Below are 19388 nucleotides of genomic sequence, written 5' to 3' on the forward strand. Positions count from 1 at the left end.
CCTAAATCACTAGTGTCTCAAAGGGCTGCACAAACCACAACACAAACCACTACGACATCCTCGGTAGGCCCACATAAGGGCAAGGAAAACTCACACCCAGTGGGACGTCGGTGACAATGATGACTATGAGAACCTTGGAGAGGAGGAAAGCAATGGATGTCGAGCGGGTCTAACATGATACTGTGAAAGTTCAATCCATAATGGATCCAACACAGTCGCAAGTAGTCATTCTTTCTATTGAGAAATAAAAAAATGCATGTATTGCAACCTTTCAAACTGTAATATTATCTAATAATCCACACTATATAATATCATACATTTCAAACATTTGTGAAATAATAAAAACAGTAATAAAAAAAATCTGCGCGTGTCCTTTAAATTGATCTTTCGATAAAAAAAAAGGAAGAATTTTACTGTTGCAGTTAAAAAGTTCAAATACTAATGATTGTCACACACACACTGGGTGTTGTGACATTATCTTCTGCATTTGACCCATCACCCTCACCCCCTGGGAGGTGAGGGGAGCAGTAAGCAGCAGCGGTGGCCGCGCCCGGGAATCATTTTTGGTGATTTAATCCCCAATTCCAACCCTTGATGCTGAATGCCAAGCAGGGAGTAATGGGTCCTATTTTTATAGTCTTTGGTATCACTCGGCCGGGTTTTAAACTCACAACCTACCAATCTCAACATACTCTAACTCAGGGGTCCACAAACTACGGCCCGCAGGCCAAATCCGGCTCGCCAGCGTCCAAAATCCGGCCCGCGGTTAGTCTCTAGTAAAAGTAAACATACAATTATATATATTTTTTTAACTATAATTTTTCCTTATCCCTCCTTTCTCGCCCATCAATTCATTTTGAACTACCTGTCACTCTCGGGGTCTCCTAGCCGCTCAGGCAAATCATATGGTCTAAAAATGCATTTTCCTATCGATAACCCAACGTCATCACGCTCTTTCACTCAATTAGTACATGAGGGAAAATAATGGCGACATTTTTGGGGAAACGTAAAGTAAACTCGGAGTGTCGAGTTTTTAAACATCTGTGAACATGACTTTTTTTGACCCCTGGCCACATTTTTTTTTTGAATCAATGCGGCCCCTGGGTCAAAAAGTTTGGGGACCCCTGCACTAACCACTAGGCCAGTGGTTCTCAACCTTTTTTCAGTGATGTACCCCATGTGAACATTTTTTTAATTTAAGTACCCCCTAATCAGAGCATAGCATTTTTGGTTGAAACAAAAAGAGATAAAAAAGTAAAATACAGCACTATGTCCTCAGTTTCTGATTTATTAAATTGTATAACAGTGCAAAATATTGCTCATTTGTAGTGGTCTTTCTTGAACTATTTGGAAAAAAAGATAAAAAGAACTAAAAACTTGTTAAACATGGAACAATTTTTCCATTTACAGCAAAATTTGTGGTGACTGAGCAGCCAGTATTTTTTACTGCAAAATCGAATTTTGGTAACACTTTGCTATGGGGAACAAAGTCTGTCATTAATGAGTTGCTTATCAACATGCAAATGAGTAGCCTATTGGCTCTCAATTACTTATTATTAAGTACTTATTAATGCCTTTTCCTGCATGGCCTTATTATACAACCAGTAAGCCATTAACTAAGAGTCTTCCCTCAATAACCCTTATATGTTCCCCTAGAGTCCAAAGAACTCTAAATTAAGTCTTTGCATGTTAATAAGCAACTAATTAATGGTAGAATATGTTCCCCATACTCAAGTGTTGTGTATATAAACAAATATAATAACCAAATGCATAGGCGATTGTATAATATTATCATGATATGAGATCAAAATTCATGAATTATTCACGGTTACTTACAGCCTTCTGAGGTTAGCCATAACTGTATCGAAACTGATATAATTGGTTTTAATGTTAATTTGGGCATTAGAGGATGTACATTTTCCCCAAAAAATTTCAGTGTGTTTTTTTTCTCTGATGTAAAAAAAAAAAAATTAAAAAATAGGAAAGGGAGTCAGAGTGTCCTGCATGCAAACATTTTAGTTTTAGAGGCTTTGGCGTGAAATTGTTCTGGCTGCTGATTTCATTATTACTTTCCGTGGCGGCAGCCTGAAAAAAAAGGTCATCAGAGAGCGTTGATTGCTTTCAAAGAGGTCACACGTGTTATCGGCATTTCATTTCCCTTCAACTGAGATGACTGTCTTTGAATCGTGTGTGTGTGTGTGTGTGTGTGTGTGTGTGCCTGCTCTCAGTGTGCTGCATGGCTGTGAAGAGCTGTCTGGAGTGCAGGCAGAGACACGCAGACTTTGGGAGAAAGATGTCTGTTCCCAACAACAACAAAAGCCAGGAAATGCTGCTGAATGCCGTGACCCCCGGCAAGGTACAAAACGTTGTCATCAAGATCCCCTTCTCCTTTGCGTACCACATTCGTTTGTTTATCAAGCTCCTATTAGCTGCAGATGGAGCCACTGCTATTTTTCCCGGGGTCTAAAATTTCAAAAACGCTTTAATACATGTACAACACTAAGTCAAAAGGGGATACACACATTCATACATAACAAATAAAACCACATTCAAGATAAAACACCACTAATTACATACAATTGTTATGCCATTAAAATACATTATTCTTCACAAAACAAAAGATATACATTATTTGCGTGCATTCTTATGTAAATATATGAAGTCTAACTTACTCTTTTACCAATAAGTGGGTAATAATACATACAGAGTAGAGGGAGTGAACATATTTGTAAGTAAGTGATATGAAGTGGAAAAGGGGTACCAGTAAATAAGCGTTGCTTCTTCCTACTGTTGTAAAGAAAATGCAAACGTGTCGTATTATTTTGAAACTATTTATGTTCAAAATAAAACCAATCTGAATGATCAAAAATTGAGGAAGTGAACTTCAAGCCAGCATAGTTCTGTACTGCAATGTCATCGGCATTCAGTTCAATATGTAGTTAGTGTTGCTAAATAAAGTATTACCACCTTTATGTTCTATTATCTTGCAAATGATGCACATGAATGTTCCCTTGTTGTGTCATGTTTCAGAACAAAATAAACATTTTCTCTTTGTGCTTTCGGGGTTTTTATGCAAAATAAACATTTAGTTTTTTTGCTTTGGAACATGGGATTTTTAACCCTTTTTCACCTCAGCGCCCAACTTTTCCACTCAAATATTAAACCTGAATTAGTAACCGTATACCCTTGATTTTAGTCGTATTCAATATTTATATCTAACCTACTTACAGTTTAACAGAGAATAAACCTTGTCAAATGATATGAAAGTGCGTTTTAACGACAAAGATTATTATCAAGGCTTAGGTCAGGCTGATTCCAAAAATAATATACTGTAAAAGAAGGGACTTAAATTACATACAAATAAATACATTCTAGCTAAATTATAATACATATGTCTCTTAAATGGAAGTAAAAATTAAAATACAGCTTGATCACTTTCGTCATAATTTTTGCGTTTAGGTATCTTCTCTATGACTTTAGCTCCAGACTTTGAATGAATTGAATGAAGTGAGTTTATTTCGGTCATATGATGAACCATTTTGTGTGATCAATTCAACAGCACAGATTATACTTATTAACAATCATACACTTACACTCACAAAAAGAAAAACAATGACCGGCAAAGCCATGGCTTATATTTGCCTATCCTATACATTCACTAAAAAATAGACTGCCTGGAACATCAACATTAAAAAAAATTCATGGGATGAAAGTAACCGTTGCTATATTTTATAATATTCCATTGTTTCACCTTTTAAGGCTTTCTTAAAGGCCTACTGAAATGAGATGTTCTTATTTAAACGGGGATAGCGGGCCCATTCTATGTGTCATACTTGATAATTTCGCGATATTGCCATATTTTTGCTGAAAGGATTTAGTAGAGAACGTCGACGATAAAGTTCGCAACTTTTGGTCGCTAATAAAAAAGCCTTGCCTGTACCGGAAGTAGAACGCCGATGTGCGCGTGATGTCACCGGTGTGAGGGCTCCTCACATCTGCACATTGATTAAAATCATAGACACCAGCAGCGCGAGCGATTCTGACCGAGAAAGCGACAATTTCCCCATTAATTGGAGCGAGGAGGAAATATTCGTGGATGAGGAAAGTGAGAGTGAAGGACTAGAACAAAAAAAGAAAAAGGAAAAAAAAGACAAGGGTAGAGCGAGTCAGATGTTATTAGACCTATTTACTAGGTTAATTCTGGAAAATCCCTTATCTGATTATTGTGTTACTAGTGTTTTAGTGAGATTATAAAGTCATACCTGAAAGTCGGAGGGGCGTGGTGACCGCCAGTGTCACTGAGTGAAGCCATGGAGGAGCCCAAAAAGTCGCAGCTGCCTCTTTGACAGCTGCAGGAAGAACGACACAAGCTCCGCTCATGTTTACGGTAAGAGCCAACTTATTACCACAATTTTCTCACCAAAACCTGCTGGTTGACACGTGGTAGAGAAACATGTTTGCTTGACCGCTCTGTTCCATATTAAAGCTTCAAAGAATCACCGGCTGTGCTTGTGTTGCTACAGCTGGTCGAAATACACCGCTTTCCACCAAATGTATTATTCTTTGCAGTCTCCATTATTAATTGAACAAATTGCAAAAGATTCAACAACACAGATGTCCAGAATACTGTGTAATTATGCCGTTAAATCGGACGACTATTAGCCGTGAGTGGTGCTGGGATTAAATGTCCGCTACAACCAATAACGTCACAAGCACGCGTCAACATAAGCGTCATCATTCCGCGACTTTTTCAACAGCACACTTCGCGGGAAATTTAAAATTGCAATTTAGTAAACTAAACCGGCCGTATTGGCATGTGTTGCAATGTTAAGATGTCATCATTGATATATAAACTTTCAGACTTCGTGGTCGGTAGTAGTGGGTTTCAGTAGGCCTTTAAACCTTAACTCTTGTTTGATATTGTCATTGCTGCCACAAGTGGCGGAAAGGCGTATTACAACTGAGTACCACTGCAGCCCATACTGACTACAGCTGAGAAACACATATTTTTGGCGACACTCTAGGGAGCGTTCGAGACTATTTTGGAAAGCGTCCTAAGTAATTTCTCTCCCATCAAGGACCCAGATCGCCTCTTGCAGGACGTGGACATCAACCGCCTGCGTGCTGTGGTGTTTCGTGACGTGGTGAGTGTGGCCTGTGAGTGTATTAAACAGCAAATCATTAGGAATTCAATGAGATTCAAAGATACTATTGAGAAGGAGTCCCAACTGTATTTGGGGAGTCCCCTTCAATTATAGACCGGTCTTTGTGATTCCCCGCCGCAGGACGACAGTAAACAAGCTCAATTTCTGGCTTTGGCTGTGGTCTACTTCATCTCCGTCCTCATGGTGTCCAAGTACCGAGACATCCTGGAGCCGCAGCGTGAGACTGCCAGGACAGGCAGCACGCATCGGGACGTCAACTCCCCTATCGTCACAGGTAAGTCACTGTTGTTTACTGTACAATCCACTCATTAGCGCTATAAAATGCTGACGGTGCAGTTTTCTCCTTATCGCTATTACAACATCGGTTGTGCCACTGCTGTGTTGTGCAACGTATTTGTTGGTTAATGACCACGTTGTCCCTTTGTACTTATTTTGTCGTGTGGAATGTGAGAAAAGTCTTGATCAAGTCAGTCTCATTTGCAAGTATGCATTCATTTCAGTCTGTCTTAGTTGTGTTGCCATTAGGTTGAGTGTGCCAGTCTTGTGGAGGCCCAGAAAGTGTTTATACTGTAAGTACTGTACTTCTTACAAAACAACTGTTAATGTGCATCTTAGTTGTAGTTTTCATCACTAAATTTGGAGGTGTTAAAGGCCTACTGAAATGAGATGTTCTTATTTAAACGGGGATAGCAATTCCATTCTATGTGTCATACTTGATCATTTCGTGATATTGTCATATTTTTGCTGAAAGGATTTAGTAGAGTACATCGACGATAAAGTTCGCAACTTTTGGTCGCTAAAAAGCCTTGCCTGTACCGGAAGTCGCAGACGATGACGTCACAAGGGTGAAGGCTCCTCACGCCCTCTTATTGTTTATAATGGGAGCCTCCAGCAGCAAGAGCTATTCAGACCGAGAAAACGACAATTTCCCCATTAATTTGAGTGAGGATGAAAGATTCGTGGTTAAGGATATTGATAGAGAAGGACTAGAAAAAAAAAGGCGATTACATTGGGACGGATTCAGATGTTTTTAGACACATTTACTAGGATATTTCTGGGAAATCCCTTATCTTTCTATTGTTTTGCTAGTGTTTGAGTGAGATTAAATAATACCTGATAGTCGGAGGGGTGTGTCCACGGGTGTCTTGACGGCAGTCTCTGACGGAAGTCGACGACAGCTGCATGGACGGCGCAAGCTCAGCTGATCTCCATAAGAGGCGACTTTTTACCACAATTTTCTCACCGAAAGCTGCCGGTTGACATTTGGTCGGGAACCATGTTCGCTTGACTGCTCTGATCCATAGTAAAACTTCACCTCCAGGAATTTTAAACAAGAAAACACTGTGTGTTTGTGTGACTAAAGCTTCCCACCTCCATCTTTCTACTTTGACTTCGCCATTATTAATTGAAGAAATTGTTAAAGATTCAGCAACACAGATGTCCAGAATACTGTTTAATTGCGCGATGAAAAGCGACGACTTTTAGCCACAAATGGTACTGCGCTAATATGTCCCCTGCAACCCGGGACGTCACGCGTACGCATTATCATTCCGTGACGTTTTCAACAAGAAACTCCATTGGAAATATAAAATTGTAATTTAGTAAACTAAACCGGCCGTATTGGCATGTGTTGCAATGTTAATATTTCATCATTGATATATAAACTATCAGACTGCGTGGTCGCTAGTAGTGGGTTTCAGTAGGCCTTTAAGATAGCCCTCTAAAGCTGTTCATGCGAATCAGTAGCATGTATATGGCATATTCAAAAAAACTACTATCAAGCTACCATATTTTGAAACGTGGAACCGTAATTTATTACTATTTGTTTTAAAGGTGTCCAATTATGTTATTTTCTACATTTAAAACACTTCTTTGTGGTCTACATCAGTGGTGCCCAACCACCAGTCTGGGGACCGGTACCTGTCCGTGACGCATTTAATACCGTACCGCACTGAAACATTATCCATCCATCCATCCATCATCTTCCGCTTATCCGATGTCGGGTCGCGGCGGCAGCAGCCTAAGCAGGGAAGCCCAGACTTCCCTCTCCCCAGCCACTTCGTCTAGCTCTTCCCGGGGGATCCCGAGGCGTTCCCAGGCCAGCTGGGAGACATAGTCTTCCCAACGTGTCCTGGGTCTTCCCCGTGGCCTCCTACCGGTTTGACGTGCCCTTAACACCTCCCTAGGGAGGCGTGTGGGTGGCATCCTGACCAGATAACCGAGCCACCTCATCTGGCTCCTCTCGATGTGGAGGAGCAGTGGCTTTACTTTGAGTTCCTCCCAGATGGCAGAGCTTCTCACCCTATCTCTAAGGGAGAGCCCCGCCACACGGCGGAGGAAACTCATTTCGGCCGCTTGTACCCGTGATCTTATCCTTTCGGTCATGACCCAAAGCTCAATTGAGTTCCTCCCGGATGGCAGAGCTTCTTACCCTATCTCTAAGGGAGAGCCCCGCCACCCGGCGGAGGAAACTCATTTCGGCCGCTTGTACCCGGGATCTTATCCTTTCGGTCATGACCCAAAGCTCATGACTATAGGTGAGGATGGGAACATAGATCGACCGGTAAATTGAGAGCTTTGCCTTCCGGCTCAGCTCCTTCTTCACCACAACGGATCGATACAACGTCCGCATTACTGAAGACGCTTAACCGATCCGCCTGTCGATCTCACGATCCACTCTTCCCCCACTCGTGAATAAGTCTCCTAGGTACTTGAACTCCTCCACTTGAGGCAGGGTCTCCTCCCCAACCCGGAGATGACACTCCACCCTTTTCCGGGCGAGAACCATGGACTCGGACTTGGAGGTGCTGATTCTCATCCCGGTCGCTTCACACTCGGCTGCGAACCGATCCAGTGAGAGCGGAAGATCCCGGCCAGATGAAGCCATCAGGACCACATCATCTGCAAAAAGCAGATACTTAATCCCGGGGCCACCAAACCGGAACCCCTCAACACCCTGACTGCGCCTAGAAATTCTGTCCATAAAAGTTATGAACAGAATCGGTCACAAAGGGCAGCCTTGGCGGAGTCCAACCCTCACTGGAAACGTGTCCGACTTACTGCCAGCAATGCGGACCAAGCTCTGGCACTGGTCGTACAGGGAGCGGACCGCCACAATAAGACAGTCCGGTACCCCATACTCTCTGAGCACTCCCCACAGGACTTATCGAGGGACACGGTCGAATGCCTTCTCCAAGTCCACAAAGCACATGTAGACTGGTTGGGCAAACTCCCATGCACCCTCAAGAACCCTGCCGAGAGTATAGAGCTGGTCCACAGTTCCACGACCAGGACGAAAACCACACTGTTCCTCCTGAATCCGAGGTTCGACTATCCGCCGTAGCCTCCTCTCCAGTACACCTGAATAAACCTTACCGGGAAGGCTGAGGAGTGTGATCCCACAATAGTTGGAACACACCCTCCGGTCCCCCTTCTTAAAGAGAGGGACCACCACCCCGGTCTGCCAATCCAGAGGTACCGCCCCCGATGTCCAGGCGATGCTGCAGAGTCTTGTCAACCAAGACATGAAACATTAATTAATTTATAAAGTACTGCATTTTCTCAGACTTAACTTTTGCCTGTCCCACTAAACACACTAATAAATGTGTAAATAGATGTATATTATAATTCCTTTTTTAAAGTACATGGGACACTGCACATTAATGGACATTTAAAATTTTAATGTGCCAGATTTTAGCCAAAGGCAAATTTTTCATGCTCATTCTTTTGCTGTTTTTATCTGGCACACGTAGAAAGCTGGTTGGTAAAATTAATGCATACATTCAACCCTTCCCTGGTGGAAAAAATGTTGGGGAACCCTGGTCTACATAACATGTAATGTTGGTTCTTTTTAACGCTTCCATATTGAGGCTACTGACAGATATAAGTTCGGAACTACACATTACTTTGTATAAGAAATGGTAACAGCGGAAGATTTGTGTGCATGTACAAGCCAGTCTGCCCCACAACACAAGACTAGATTAGACTACACCAGAAAGGCAGATTCGCCTCTGACTCTGGATATATCCGCCGACGTTACCAATTGGAAAGACGTCATTAATGGGGCTAATTCCAAACAGATCTTCAACAGAGGAAGTCTAAAGGAAGGCAAGATGGTTTTATAAATGTCAACGCCATGCCTCCATGACTTCATTTTACATTTTTGGGATTTATGCAGATCCCATGTGCGGGGAAAAAAACAGGTACTTAAAGGTAAGAAAAGTTGGTTTTGCATAAAAATTCCCCTTTAATGCATTTATTTTAAGTTGGAATGTTCTTGTATTGAATGTTTTAAATGCAGTCCGATTTCAATATCATATATGGACACCTCTGATAATAATATGATTATTCTTTATCATGCTCTGAAACATTAACATATGACAAACAATACATCTAAAAAAATCCCATCTAAAATGTGAGGAACAGATAAGAGTCCAATAAAATGTACAGATGAACAGACGGGTTGAAATAGTAATGAAATTGCCATGTTTCCCCACTAGGAAGACCTACTTCACGCCAACTTTGCTTTACATGCACTAAGTTGGAATCAGGACCGGCTCCAGGCATAAAGACTCTTTAAATGCTTTATTTAAGGCCACAACCACAAGGTGGGGGATACTATCAAAAAAAGGTTCTAACCACATTCCATTTGATTAAGAACTTTAATATTAAGAGAATGTGTCCACAAAAAGTCTGCTTGAAATGAATGCATGTCCAGCTAGGACAGGGTTCCCCAACCTTTTTTCCGCCAAGGACAAGTTTAATATATGCATTATTTCCATGCAACATGTGGCCAAAAAGACAGGGGAAAAAATGAGCATGAAAAATCAACTCACCATAATGCTGAAGTAGTGGGAGCCCTGGGTTTGTTTATTTGCGAAAAGATGGTCCCTGGCACGTTGATGGCATATATTATGTACCAGTGTTTCTTAAAGGCCTACTGAAATGAGATTTTCTTATTTAAACGGCGATAGCAGGTCCATTCTATGTGTCATACTTGATCATTTCGCGATATTGCCATATTTTTGCTGAAAGGATTTAGTAGAGAACATCCACGATAAAGTTCGCAACTTTTGGTGCTGATAAAAAAGCCTTGCCTTTACTGGAAGTCACCGGCGATGACGTCTCAAGGGTGAGGGCTCCTCACGTCCTTGAAGCAGCAAGAGCTATTCGGACCGAGAAAACAACAATTTCCCCATTAATTTGAGCGAGGATGAAAGATTTGTGGATGATGATATTGATAGCGAAGGACTAGAAAAAAAAAAGGCGATTGCATTGGGACGGATTCAGATGTTTATAGACCTATTTACTAGGATAATTCTGGGAAATCCCTTATCTTTCTATTGAGTTGCTAGTGTTTTAGTGAGATTAAATAGTACCTGATAGTTGGAGGGGTGTTTCCACGGGTGTCTTGAGGCCAGTCTCAGAGGGAAGTCGACGGCAGCTGCATGGCGACTTTTTACCACAATTTTCTCACCGAAACCTGCCGGTTGACAAGTGGTCGGAAACCATGTTCGCTTGACCGCTCTGATCCATAGTAAATTTTCACCTCCGGGAATTTTAAACAAGGAATCGCCGTGTGTTTGTGTGGCTAAAGGCTAAAGCTTCCCAACTCTATCTTTCTACTTTGACTTCTCCAATATTAATTGAACAAATTGCAAAAGATTCAGCAACACAGATGTCCAGAATACTGTTTAATTGCGCGATGAAAAGTGACGACTTTTAGCCGCAAATTGTGCTGCGCCAATATTTCCTAACAGTCCGTGACGTTACGCGCACGCATCATCATCAACAAAAAACTCCGCGGGAAAATTTAAAATTGCAATTTAGTCAACTAAACTGGCCTTATTGGCATGTGTTGCAATGTTAATATTTCATCATTGATATATAAACTATCAGACTGCGTGGTCGCTAGTAGTGGGTTTCAGTAGGCCTTTAACCATAGAGTGTTGGGCCGCGAGCGCCCCCTAATATTTAATATGTCTGGCATAGGCCGCGACGGTACTTAGTTGTAATGCACTTTTCTACCACTTGTGGCAGTAATGACAATATAAAACAAACATCCATCCATACCTTTTCTACCGCTTATTCCCTTTGGGGTCGGGTGGGGCGCTGGTGCCTATCTCAGCTACAATCAGGCGGAAGGTGGTGTACACCCTGGACAAGTCGCTACCTCATCGCAGGGCCAGCACAGATAGACAGACAACATTCGCACTCACCTTCACACACTATGGCCAATTTAGTGTTGCCAATCAACTTATCCCAAGCTGCTTGTCTTTGGTGGTGGGAGGAAGCCGGACAGAATAAGTCAAACAGCCTGTGTCATAGAGAAATTTCTTAAGTGCCAAAATTATGACTAAAGTGGTGACGCTGTATATTCATTTGCACTTTAATTTTTTTTGACAGTTTTGTTCAAACATATTTATTATTAATGTATTGATTTATTTAACATAGGCCTAAGGTTAATTTGTTAAATTAATAATATTTTTTTTTGATTAACACCCTCAATTCATCCATCCATTTTCTCCCGCTTATCCCACACATGCTTGTATAACTTTTGACAAGGTAGTAAACCGTAAGTATGTTAGCTATTTTATTTTATATATTGATTATGATCATAATCAAGAGTAAGTTTAGGTCAAACAAGTTTAAGAACCCTTGCTATATACAATGACCCTGCATATGGAATTAAGCCTTTGGCTACAATCTGGCACATTAACGTTTTATATGTTCATTAATGTGCATTAATGTACTATAACAACTGGCGACTTTCTATCAGGAGTTATATTAAACATCTATAAACTTAGACTTAGACTTAGACAAACCCTAATGATCCACAAGGGACATTGTTCCACACAGTAACTCAGGTTCAAAGGATGGAAAGAATAATGCAGGTATTAATTAGACCAAAAATGTACCATAGTAGCAATAAAAAATGTAACAAATATATATTTACATATTGTATGCGCAGTATATAATATATACTGATATACTATTATATTTTATATAATATATACAATGTATAACACATTCCAATTACCATGTAGAATATTACAGTATATGTAACAACAGCAGCAAAAAAAAGGGCAGCATAAAATAGAGAGTAGATTCAGCAGAAAATATACATTATAAACAAAGAGAGGTAACATAGAAGCGGCCAGGTAATAAATAATAGATAATAAATATGTTTATTTGTGTGTTTAGTGGGAGAAGCTAAAGACATGTTGTAGAAAATGCGGTAGTTCATAAATTAATAAATGTTTCTGTACGGCCCTGCAGCAAATGCGTCACGGACCGGTACCAGTCCCCGGACCGGTGCTTGGGGACCACTGAGCTAGGATACATCGTGGTCAACTACAACCCGGCCTCTCCCGTTTGTCCTGTTTTGTGCAGTTGAACGATGCAGAAATATGTAAAAATGTGACATAAAGGACAAGCTGAATGATGAGCAGGAGGAAGACGAGCAAGAGGAAGGCCAGCGAGTGTTTTGGGGTGTGTGGCGGTGGATGCCTGCCTGGTTATTTTCAGCGTCATCTGTCAGCGGCCATTAGGCAAGCAATCTGCCAGAGGAGAATGGGATCATAGAGGTTGCTGGAAGAAAGGAGAGGCTCACTGACACTTTCATACATTTCACCAGAAAATGGGGGAATTTTCCCGAGCGAGCGCAGCAAAAGATTATCTGGGAAACAGCCGATGACTCGTAGGCTAAATCCGGCCCCACTGACCTCATCATGGAGGCGTAATGGTACTAAAGTCTCCATTAAGTGCATAACGCAATCAGTATAATGTTTGGAAATATGAATGGTCATTTAGTCTGTCTTCAGTGTTCAATGGTCCTTTGTGGTTGTCTCCTGCAGAACCGCCACAGACCTTTACCAACAACAGTGACCACTCTTCACCACCGGAGGAGCCGTTCCTCCGCCAAGCCGATTCGAATATCGCGGCGGAACAGGTCGTCAGCGTCGTTAATGGATCTGACGCGGGTTATTGCCCAGACGGCGCAATGAGTGAGATCCTCTCAGCCTTGGAGAAGAAGTCCCTGCACGGTCTGTCCGAGCAGCCCGCCGTGGAGGTGATAAAAGATCCGCCGCCCTCCTCCGCCCAGCCCGTTAACAAGGGGCTCAACGTTAAGGAGATTTTGAAGAGCTTGGTGGCGGCGCCTGTGGAGGGCGTGGAGGCCGGGCTTGAGCCGCTGTCCTGCCCGGACTCTGCTGCCCAGTCCCAGACCGTTCTGCCCATGCAGTTCCACTCCTTTGACAGGTACGTGGTGCAGAAAAGCAGACACCTATTCTTGGCTTCACCATATGAAATACAATTTTTTTTAAATTTTCTATACAGCTTTTCTTGTTCAGGATCACGTTGTTTGTGGAGCCTCGGCACACTCAGTTTTATTAAAGGCCTACTGAAATGAGATTTTCTTATTTAAACGGGGATAGCAGGTCCATTCTATGTGTCATACTTGATCATTTCGATATATTGCCATATTTTTGCTGAAAGGATTCAGTAGAGAACATCGACTATAAAGTTTGCAACATTTGGTCGCTAATAAAAAAGCCTTGCCTTTACCGGAAGTAGCAGACGTCACGGGCTGTAGGGCTCCTCACATCCTCACATTGTTTACAATCATAGACAGCAGCAGCTAGAGCTATTCGGACCGAGAAAGCGACAATTTCCCCATTAATTTGAGCGAGGATGAAAGATTCGTGGATGAGGAAGTTTAGAGTGAAGGACTAGAAGAAAAAAAAGGCGATTGCATTGGGAGCGATTCAGTTTTTGGACACATTTACTAGGATCATTCTGGGAAATTCCTTATCTGCCTATTGTGTTATTAGTGTTTTAGTGAGTTAAATAGTACCTGAAAGTTGGAGGGGTGTGGCCACGGGTGTGTTGACGCAAGAGTCTCTGAGGTAAGTCACGAAGCTGCAGCAGGACAAAAGCTCCGCTGATCTCCGGTAAGAGCCGACTTAATACCACCATTTTCTCACAGAAAACTGCCAGTTGACATGTAGTCGGGATCCATGTTTGCTTGACCGCTCTGATCCATAGTAAAGCTTCACCTCCAGGAATTTTAAACAAGGAATCACAGTGTGTTTGTGTGGCTAAAAGCTTCCCACCTCCATCTTTGAACTTTGACTTCTCCATTATTAATTGAACAAATTGCAAAAGATTCAGCAACACAGATGTCCAAAATACTGTTTAATTATGCGATTACAGCAGACTACTTATAGCTTGGATCGGGCAGGAAAATAATGCCCGCTACAATCCGAGACGTCAAACGCACACGTCGTCATACGAGTCATCATACCGCGACGTTTTCAACATGACACATCGCGGGAAATTTAAAAATGCAATTTAGTAAACTAAAAAGGCCGTATTGGCATGTGTTTCAATGTTAATATTTCATCATTGATATATAATCTATCAGACTGCGTGGTCAGTAGTAGTGGGTTTCAGTAGGCCTTTAACTACTACATGATCAATGGCCCACAGTTTTTACTAAACAGCTAGTCTCATTCCCCCACTATGATTCTTTAAAGGTTCCTTATTGTGCTTTTCTTCACCAAGTTTTTAAATGTATCGGTTTAGAGTTAAGCATGCTTTTAGTAAGCCCTACTTGGAACACTGCGTTGTGTCTGTAGTTTTAAGGCTAATGAGGTGTTTTTCTGTTTGACATAATGCGTGTTGCCAAGAATCACTGTTGTGCACTTTATCCATTATTTGGATAAACATGTAACGACAACAGTGGACGTTCTGACGTCATCGCTCCGAGAGCGATAAATAGAAAGGCTTTTAATTCGCCAAAGTTCACCCATTTAGAGTTCGGAAATCGGTTAAAAAAATATATGGTCTTTTTTCTGCAACATCAAGGTATATATTGACGCTTACATATGTCTGGTGATAATGTTCCCCTTTAAGGACCAGGTTGTTTTCCCTGAAGTAGGTGACTCGCAAAAACATGACCAGTGATAACATGTAAAGTGTGAAGATATTTCCTCTTATTCTCGTTAAAAACATGAATACCTTGCTCATTTTGCAAAGCGGACCTTGTTTTTACGGACATACATCTGCGATACGCGAGCATTTAAAGCGGAGACATGATGTCGGACATTTGGAGGGAGGATGCGGATACAACCTCGGTAGGCGTACTGTGGGCTTGTACCTTGCTAGCTAGCTAATCAGAGTGAGACAACATTTTGTGAAAAATAACTTTAACTACCATTTTAGCCAAAGTCAGCCAGCTAAACTTTGTGTACGTCAATTCAAGAGCATTTTAAAGCAGTGTTAATTTGCAATGCTGAAAAAAAGGCACTTTAACAAACACGAAGCATAATGTGCACAAATCGAAACATTAAACATACAATCTAATAAATAAGCAACATTTTAGGAATTAATCAAAGATACAATCCAACACAGAGTGCTAAAACTGCCAAGAATAATGAATAGTCAATATAGCAGCGTTCATTTTTAAACATCACAAAATGCTTTTCTTTTTAAAGAAGTTCAATTTTGTGTTTTGTTTTTTCATTGCTGCTCTTTTAACTGTTTTTAGATACATAAAAAAGGTTAATTGTTATTTTTTTAATCACACTTTAAAATAAAGGAAAGGCAGTCATTTAGATTCTTGTGACATTTGAATGAGCAGCATAGTTAAAGTATAAATAAATATTTAGAAATTAATTAGTCATCTTTGTTGTTTGTAAGAACATGCCAAAAATAACTTAAGCTGCATTTAAAAGTCGATGGAAAAAAATCTAGCCATTAAATGCGGTATAGCTCGGTTGGTAGAGCGGCCGTGCCAGCAACTTAAGGGTTGCAGGTTCGATCCCCGCTTCCGCATTCCTAGTCAATGCCGTTGTGTCCTTGGGCAAGACACTTTACCCACCTGCTCCCAGTGCCACCCACACTGGTTTAATTGTAACTTAGATATTGGGTTTCACTATGTAAAGCGCTTTGAGTCACTTGAGGAAAAAGCGCTATATAATTCACTTCACTTCACAAATATGTGTATGTTTTATTATCCGATTAGTTGACTCTCAGGTTCAAACACTGATGACATCTATTAATCAGACAAGAAGCAAGGAACCAAGCAGACACAGAGTTAAATAGGGCTCATGAGGAGAACGCGGGCACTGCACACTTAGTCACAGTCTCGCCCTACGCTCTAAGGTCCAGCTCCCGCGTTCCAGCTCCCGCGTTCCAGCTCCCGCGTTCCAGCTCCCGCGTTCCTCTTTTTATTCAGAGTTCCATAGTCAACATCATAAGGAGTGGTCACATATATTATACAAAGCAGGTCCAGGACGCATAGTACGTGACGGAATGTGATTCTGCCTTGTCCCCGCTTCGTCTGCATGTTGTCATCTTCGTTGAGATCCTTGAAGTCTCTGTCTTATCTGCGTGCTGTCATCCCATTCCTGCCGAGGTCCCTGAAGTCCTTAGCTGCCAGCAGGCCAAAACAATGATAACATCTGTGGCTGAGGCCACCCCTCAGACAAGTAGTTTTGTCCTTGCATAGATTTAGTCTAACTTGAACACAATAGCTAATAACTAAAGCAACAGACTTTAAGCATACTAAAGTTAGTGTGATAATATATACATAATTATTTTAACATTGACTAATCGACTTGTCGACTAAAAAAGGGTTGGAATTGGGGGTTAAGTCACCAAAATGATTCCCGGGCGGATCCATTGCTGCTGCTCACTGCTCCCAGGGGTTGATCAAGGGGATGGGTCAAATGCAGAGGATAATTTCACTACACTTAGTGTGTGTAACAATCATTGGTATTTTGTTTTTTTTACTTTAATCGTTAAGATAATTCTTGGCTAATAGACTATCAAAAAAATCATTAGCCCTAGTCACAATGAAAACAAATAAAAAAAATCTAACCACGTTACTTTGACGGTTAATCTTCTTTGCATGCATCGGAAGGGGGCTGAGGATGTAGGGGGAAGGCAGTATCGACAACGCTGAATGTTTCAAACTACCCATTGCTTGTCCATTGCTTTCCTCTGACTCATATTGAGCTGGCAAAACTCGAATAGTTTTTGTAAAAATTCTACAAAAAGTAGCACTGTAGTGACGGAATGAGCTGTGAGGACCATAATGGTAGACTCAAAAACTCCTTTGTCCCACACGCCATTAGACTGTACAACTCCTCTCTGGGACGGGGGACGGGGGGTACTAGGATGACAGGGGATGCAAAACATTAACAGTGCAATACGTTTTCATAACATGGTCACTACTGCCTACTTTGTCTTGTTATATTCTTATTTTACTGTTATATTGTTATTCTCATTGTTTTTATTCTTTTTGTAATATTTCTCTATTTTGTTTCCTTTTAAACCCCCATTATTTACTTTTTACTTTTTTTTTTTTTTTTTATTGATCTCAACTCTGTACACTGCTGCTGGAATTTTAATTTTCCTGAAGGAACTCTCCTGAAGGAATCAATAAAGTACTATCTATCTATCTATCTATCTATCTATCTATCTATCTATCTATCTATCTATCCATCTATCTATCTATCTAATGGATGTGCTGCCGGGCACAAAAATGCTGGATGAAACATTCGTACACAGAGGCAAAGTTTGGACAGCTAACACATATTTTTCTTCGGCCTGTGGTTGGTAAATCGAATACTTTGTATAACCAAGGGTTCTTATAATGGAGGTTTCACTGTATGTACAGTAGTTGATTCCAAATATCCATACAACAACGTAACACCAGCAACACTTGCATAGCTATGTGCCCAACATGCTAACGTTACACACGGATTTTAACAGCATGCAGAAGAAAAACAAAATGGTCAAAGCTCCCACGTCTGCAGCTGACGAGGTTTATTTCAAGATGTGTAGTGAAGCCAGCTTTTTTTTTTGTTTTTTGTCATGTTTTGCAAAGCTGTAACGGATGCATAGCGTCCATTAAGAAGGAGGATTTAATCTGTTTGTAGAAGATTCTTCCCACGTATGTTGCTCATGCTCCAGGGACCACATTGCTGTTGTAACTCCAATCATAAGTCAATTTTGCACAATAGGGGCCCTTTGAAGTGGTCCATGAAAGGCTAAGTTCTTTATGCACATTTCAAAGACATGGCTCGATCTTTGCCATGTATGCTTGATTAATATCCTGGAAGAAATTCAGGTCAATGGAGTGCAATCAAAAGTACTTTCCTGCAGATGAGCTAGCGGCAACAATGGGGGGGGGGGCTCACCTTTTAATGTATGCAGCCGCTGAGGTGAGCCTGATGAATAGGGGAGAGTATGTGAAAAGGAGATGGAGGGCGGGAGGGAAGGTCTCCAGGGTGTTGATGACAGATTAAACAGAAGCGCCCTCACGCCACGCGGCGGCCGGCCCTGTCGACCTCACAGCTCACCGCCCTAATGGGACGTGGCAGCCTGAAATGAGTTTCTACAGCCAAGAGTATCATTTTTGAAATGCTTTCACACAAACCGTCCCCGGCCGGGCGTGCAACTTTGTGCACCCCCGCTCGTCCTTTTGACCGTGTCTAATTGTTTGCCACCTGTCAGCCAAATGAGCTGCCAGCACGGACAGGCCTTTCATTCGGCTGTCAGGATAGCCACAGATTGGACGTGACCACATCAAAAAAAAAAAAAAAAAAAAGAACGTAGCAAATGACTTGGATGGCAAATCTGCGTGGTTTCACTTTACGTCTGCTGAAGACCCTCAAAGAGGAGGGGTTAGGTTGCTCACTATGCACAGTTCAAATAGTAGACAGACACTGCATGCACCGGTACTTTAGTTGTGCAGTAGAATGTGACGCAGGAGGGATATTTGTAAACCCAAAATCAGTGAAGTTGGCACACTATGTAAATCGTAAATCAAAACAGAATACAATGATTTGCAAATTCCTTTCCACATATATTCAATTGAATAGACTGCAAAGACAAGATATTTAATGTTAACTGAGAAACATTTTTTTTTTTTTGGGCAAATAATCATTAACTTAGAATTTAATGGCAGCAACACATTCCAAAAAAGTTTGCACCGTGGCATTTTTACCACTGTGTTACATGGCCTTTCCTTTTAACAACACTCAGTAAACATTTGGGAACTGAGGAGAACAATTTCTGAATCTTTTCAGGTGGAATTCTTTCCCATTCTTGCTTGATATACAGCTTAAGTTGTTCTTCGTTGTTGTATTTTAAGCTCTTTTTTTTGTTAACAAAGTGGTGATCCTCGCCCCATTTTTGTTTGTGAAAGACTGA

The 19388-nt window shown here is 41.3% G+C and overlaps 1 protein-coding gene across 1 annotated transcript in view; it reads left to right on the forward strand.

The window, feature by feature from the left end:
- Nucleotides 1-19388, forward strand: part of LOC133536842 (neurobeachin-like) — a 652776-nt gene that overhangs the window by 245665 nt on the left and 387723 nt on the right. Inside the window, exons 26-29 of the mRNA XM_061877477.1 lie at nt 2229-2356; nt 5079-5144; nt 5286-5439; nt 13022-13424. Of these exons, the coding sequence (XP_061733461.1) occupies nt 2229-2356; nt 5079-5144; nt 5286-5439; nt 13022-13424 (751 nt within the window). The remainder of the gene's footprint in view (nt 1-2228; nt 2357-5078; nt 5145-5285; nt 5440-13021; nt 13425-19388) is intronic.

The sequence above is a fragment of the Nerophis ophidion genome, linkage group LG18 (assembly GCF_033978795.1).
Source record: "Nerophis ophidion isolate RoL-2023_Sa linkage group LG18, RoL_Noph_v1.0, whole genome shotgun sequence".
NCBI lineage: Eukaryota > Metazoa > Chordata > Actinopteri > Syngnathiformes > Syngnathidae > Nerophis > Nerophis ophidion.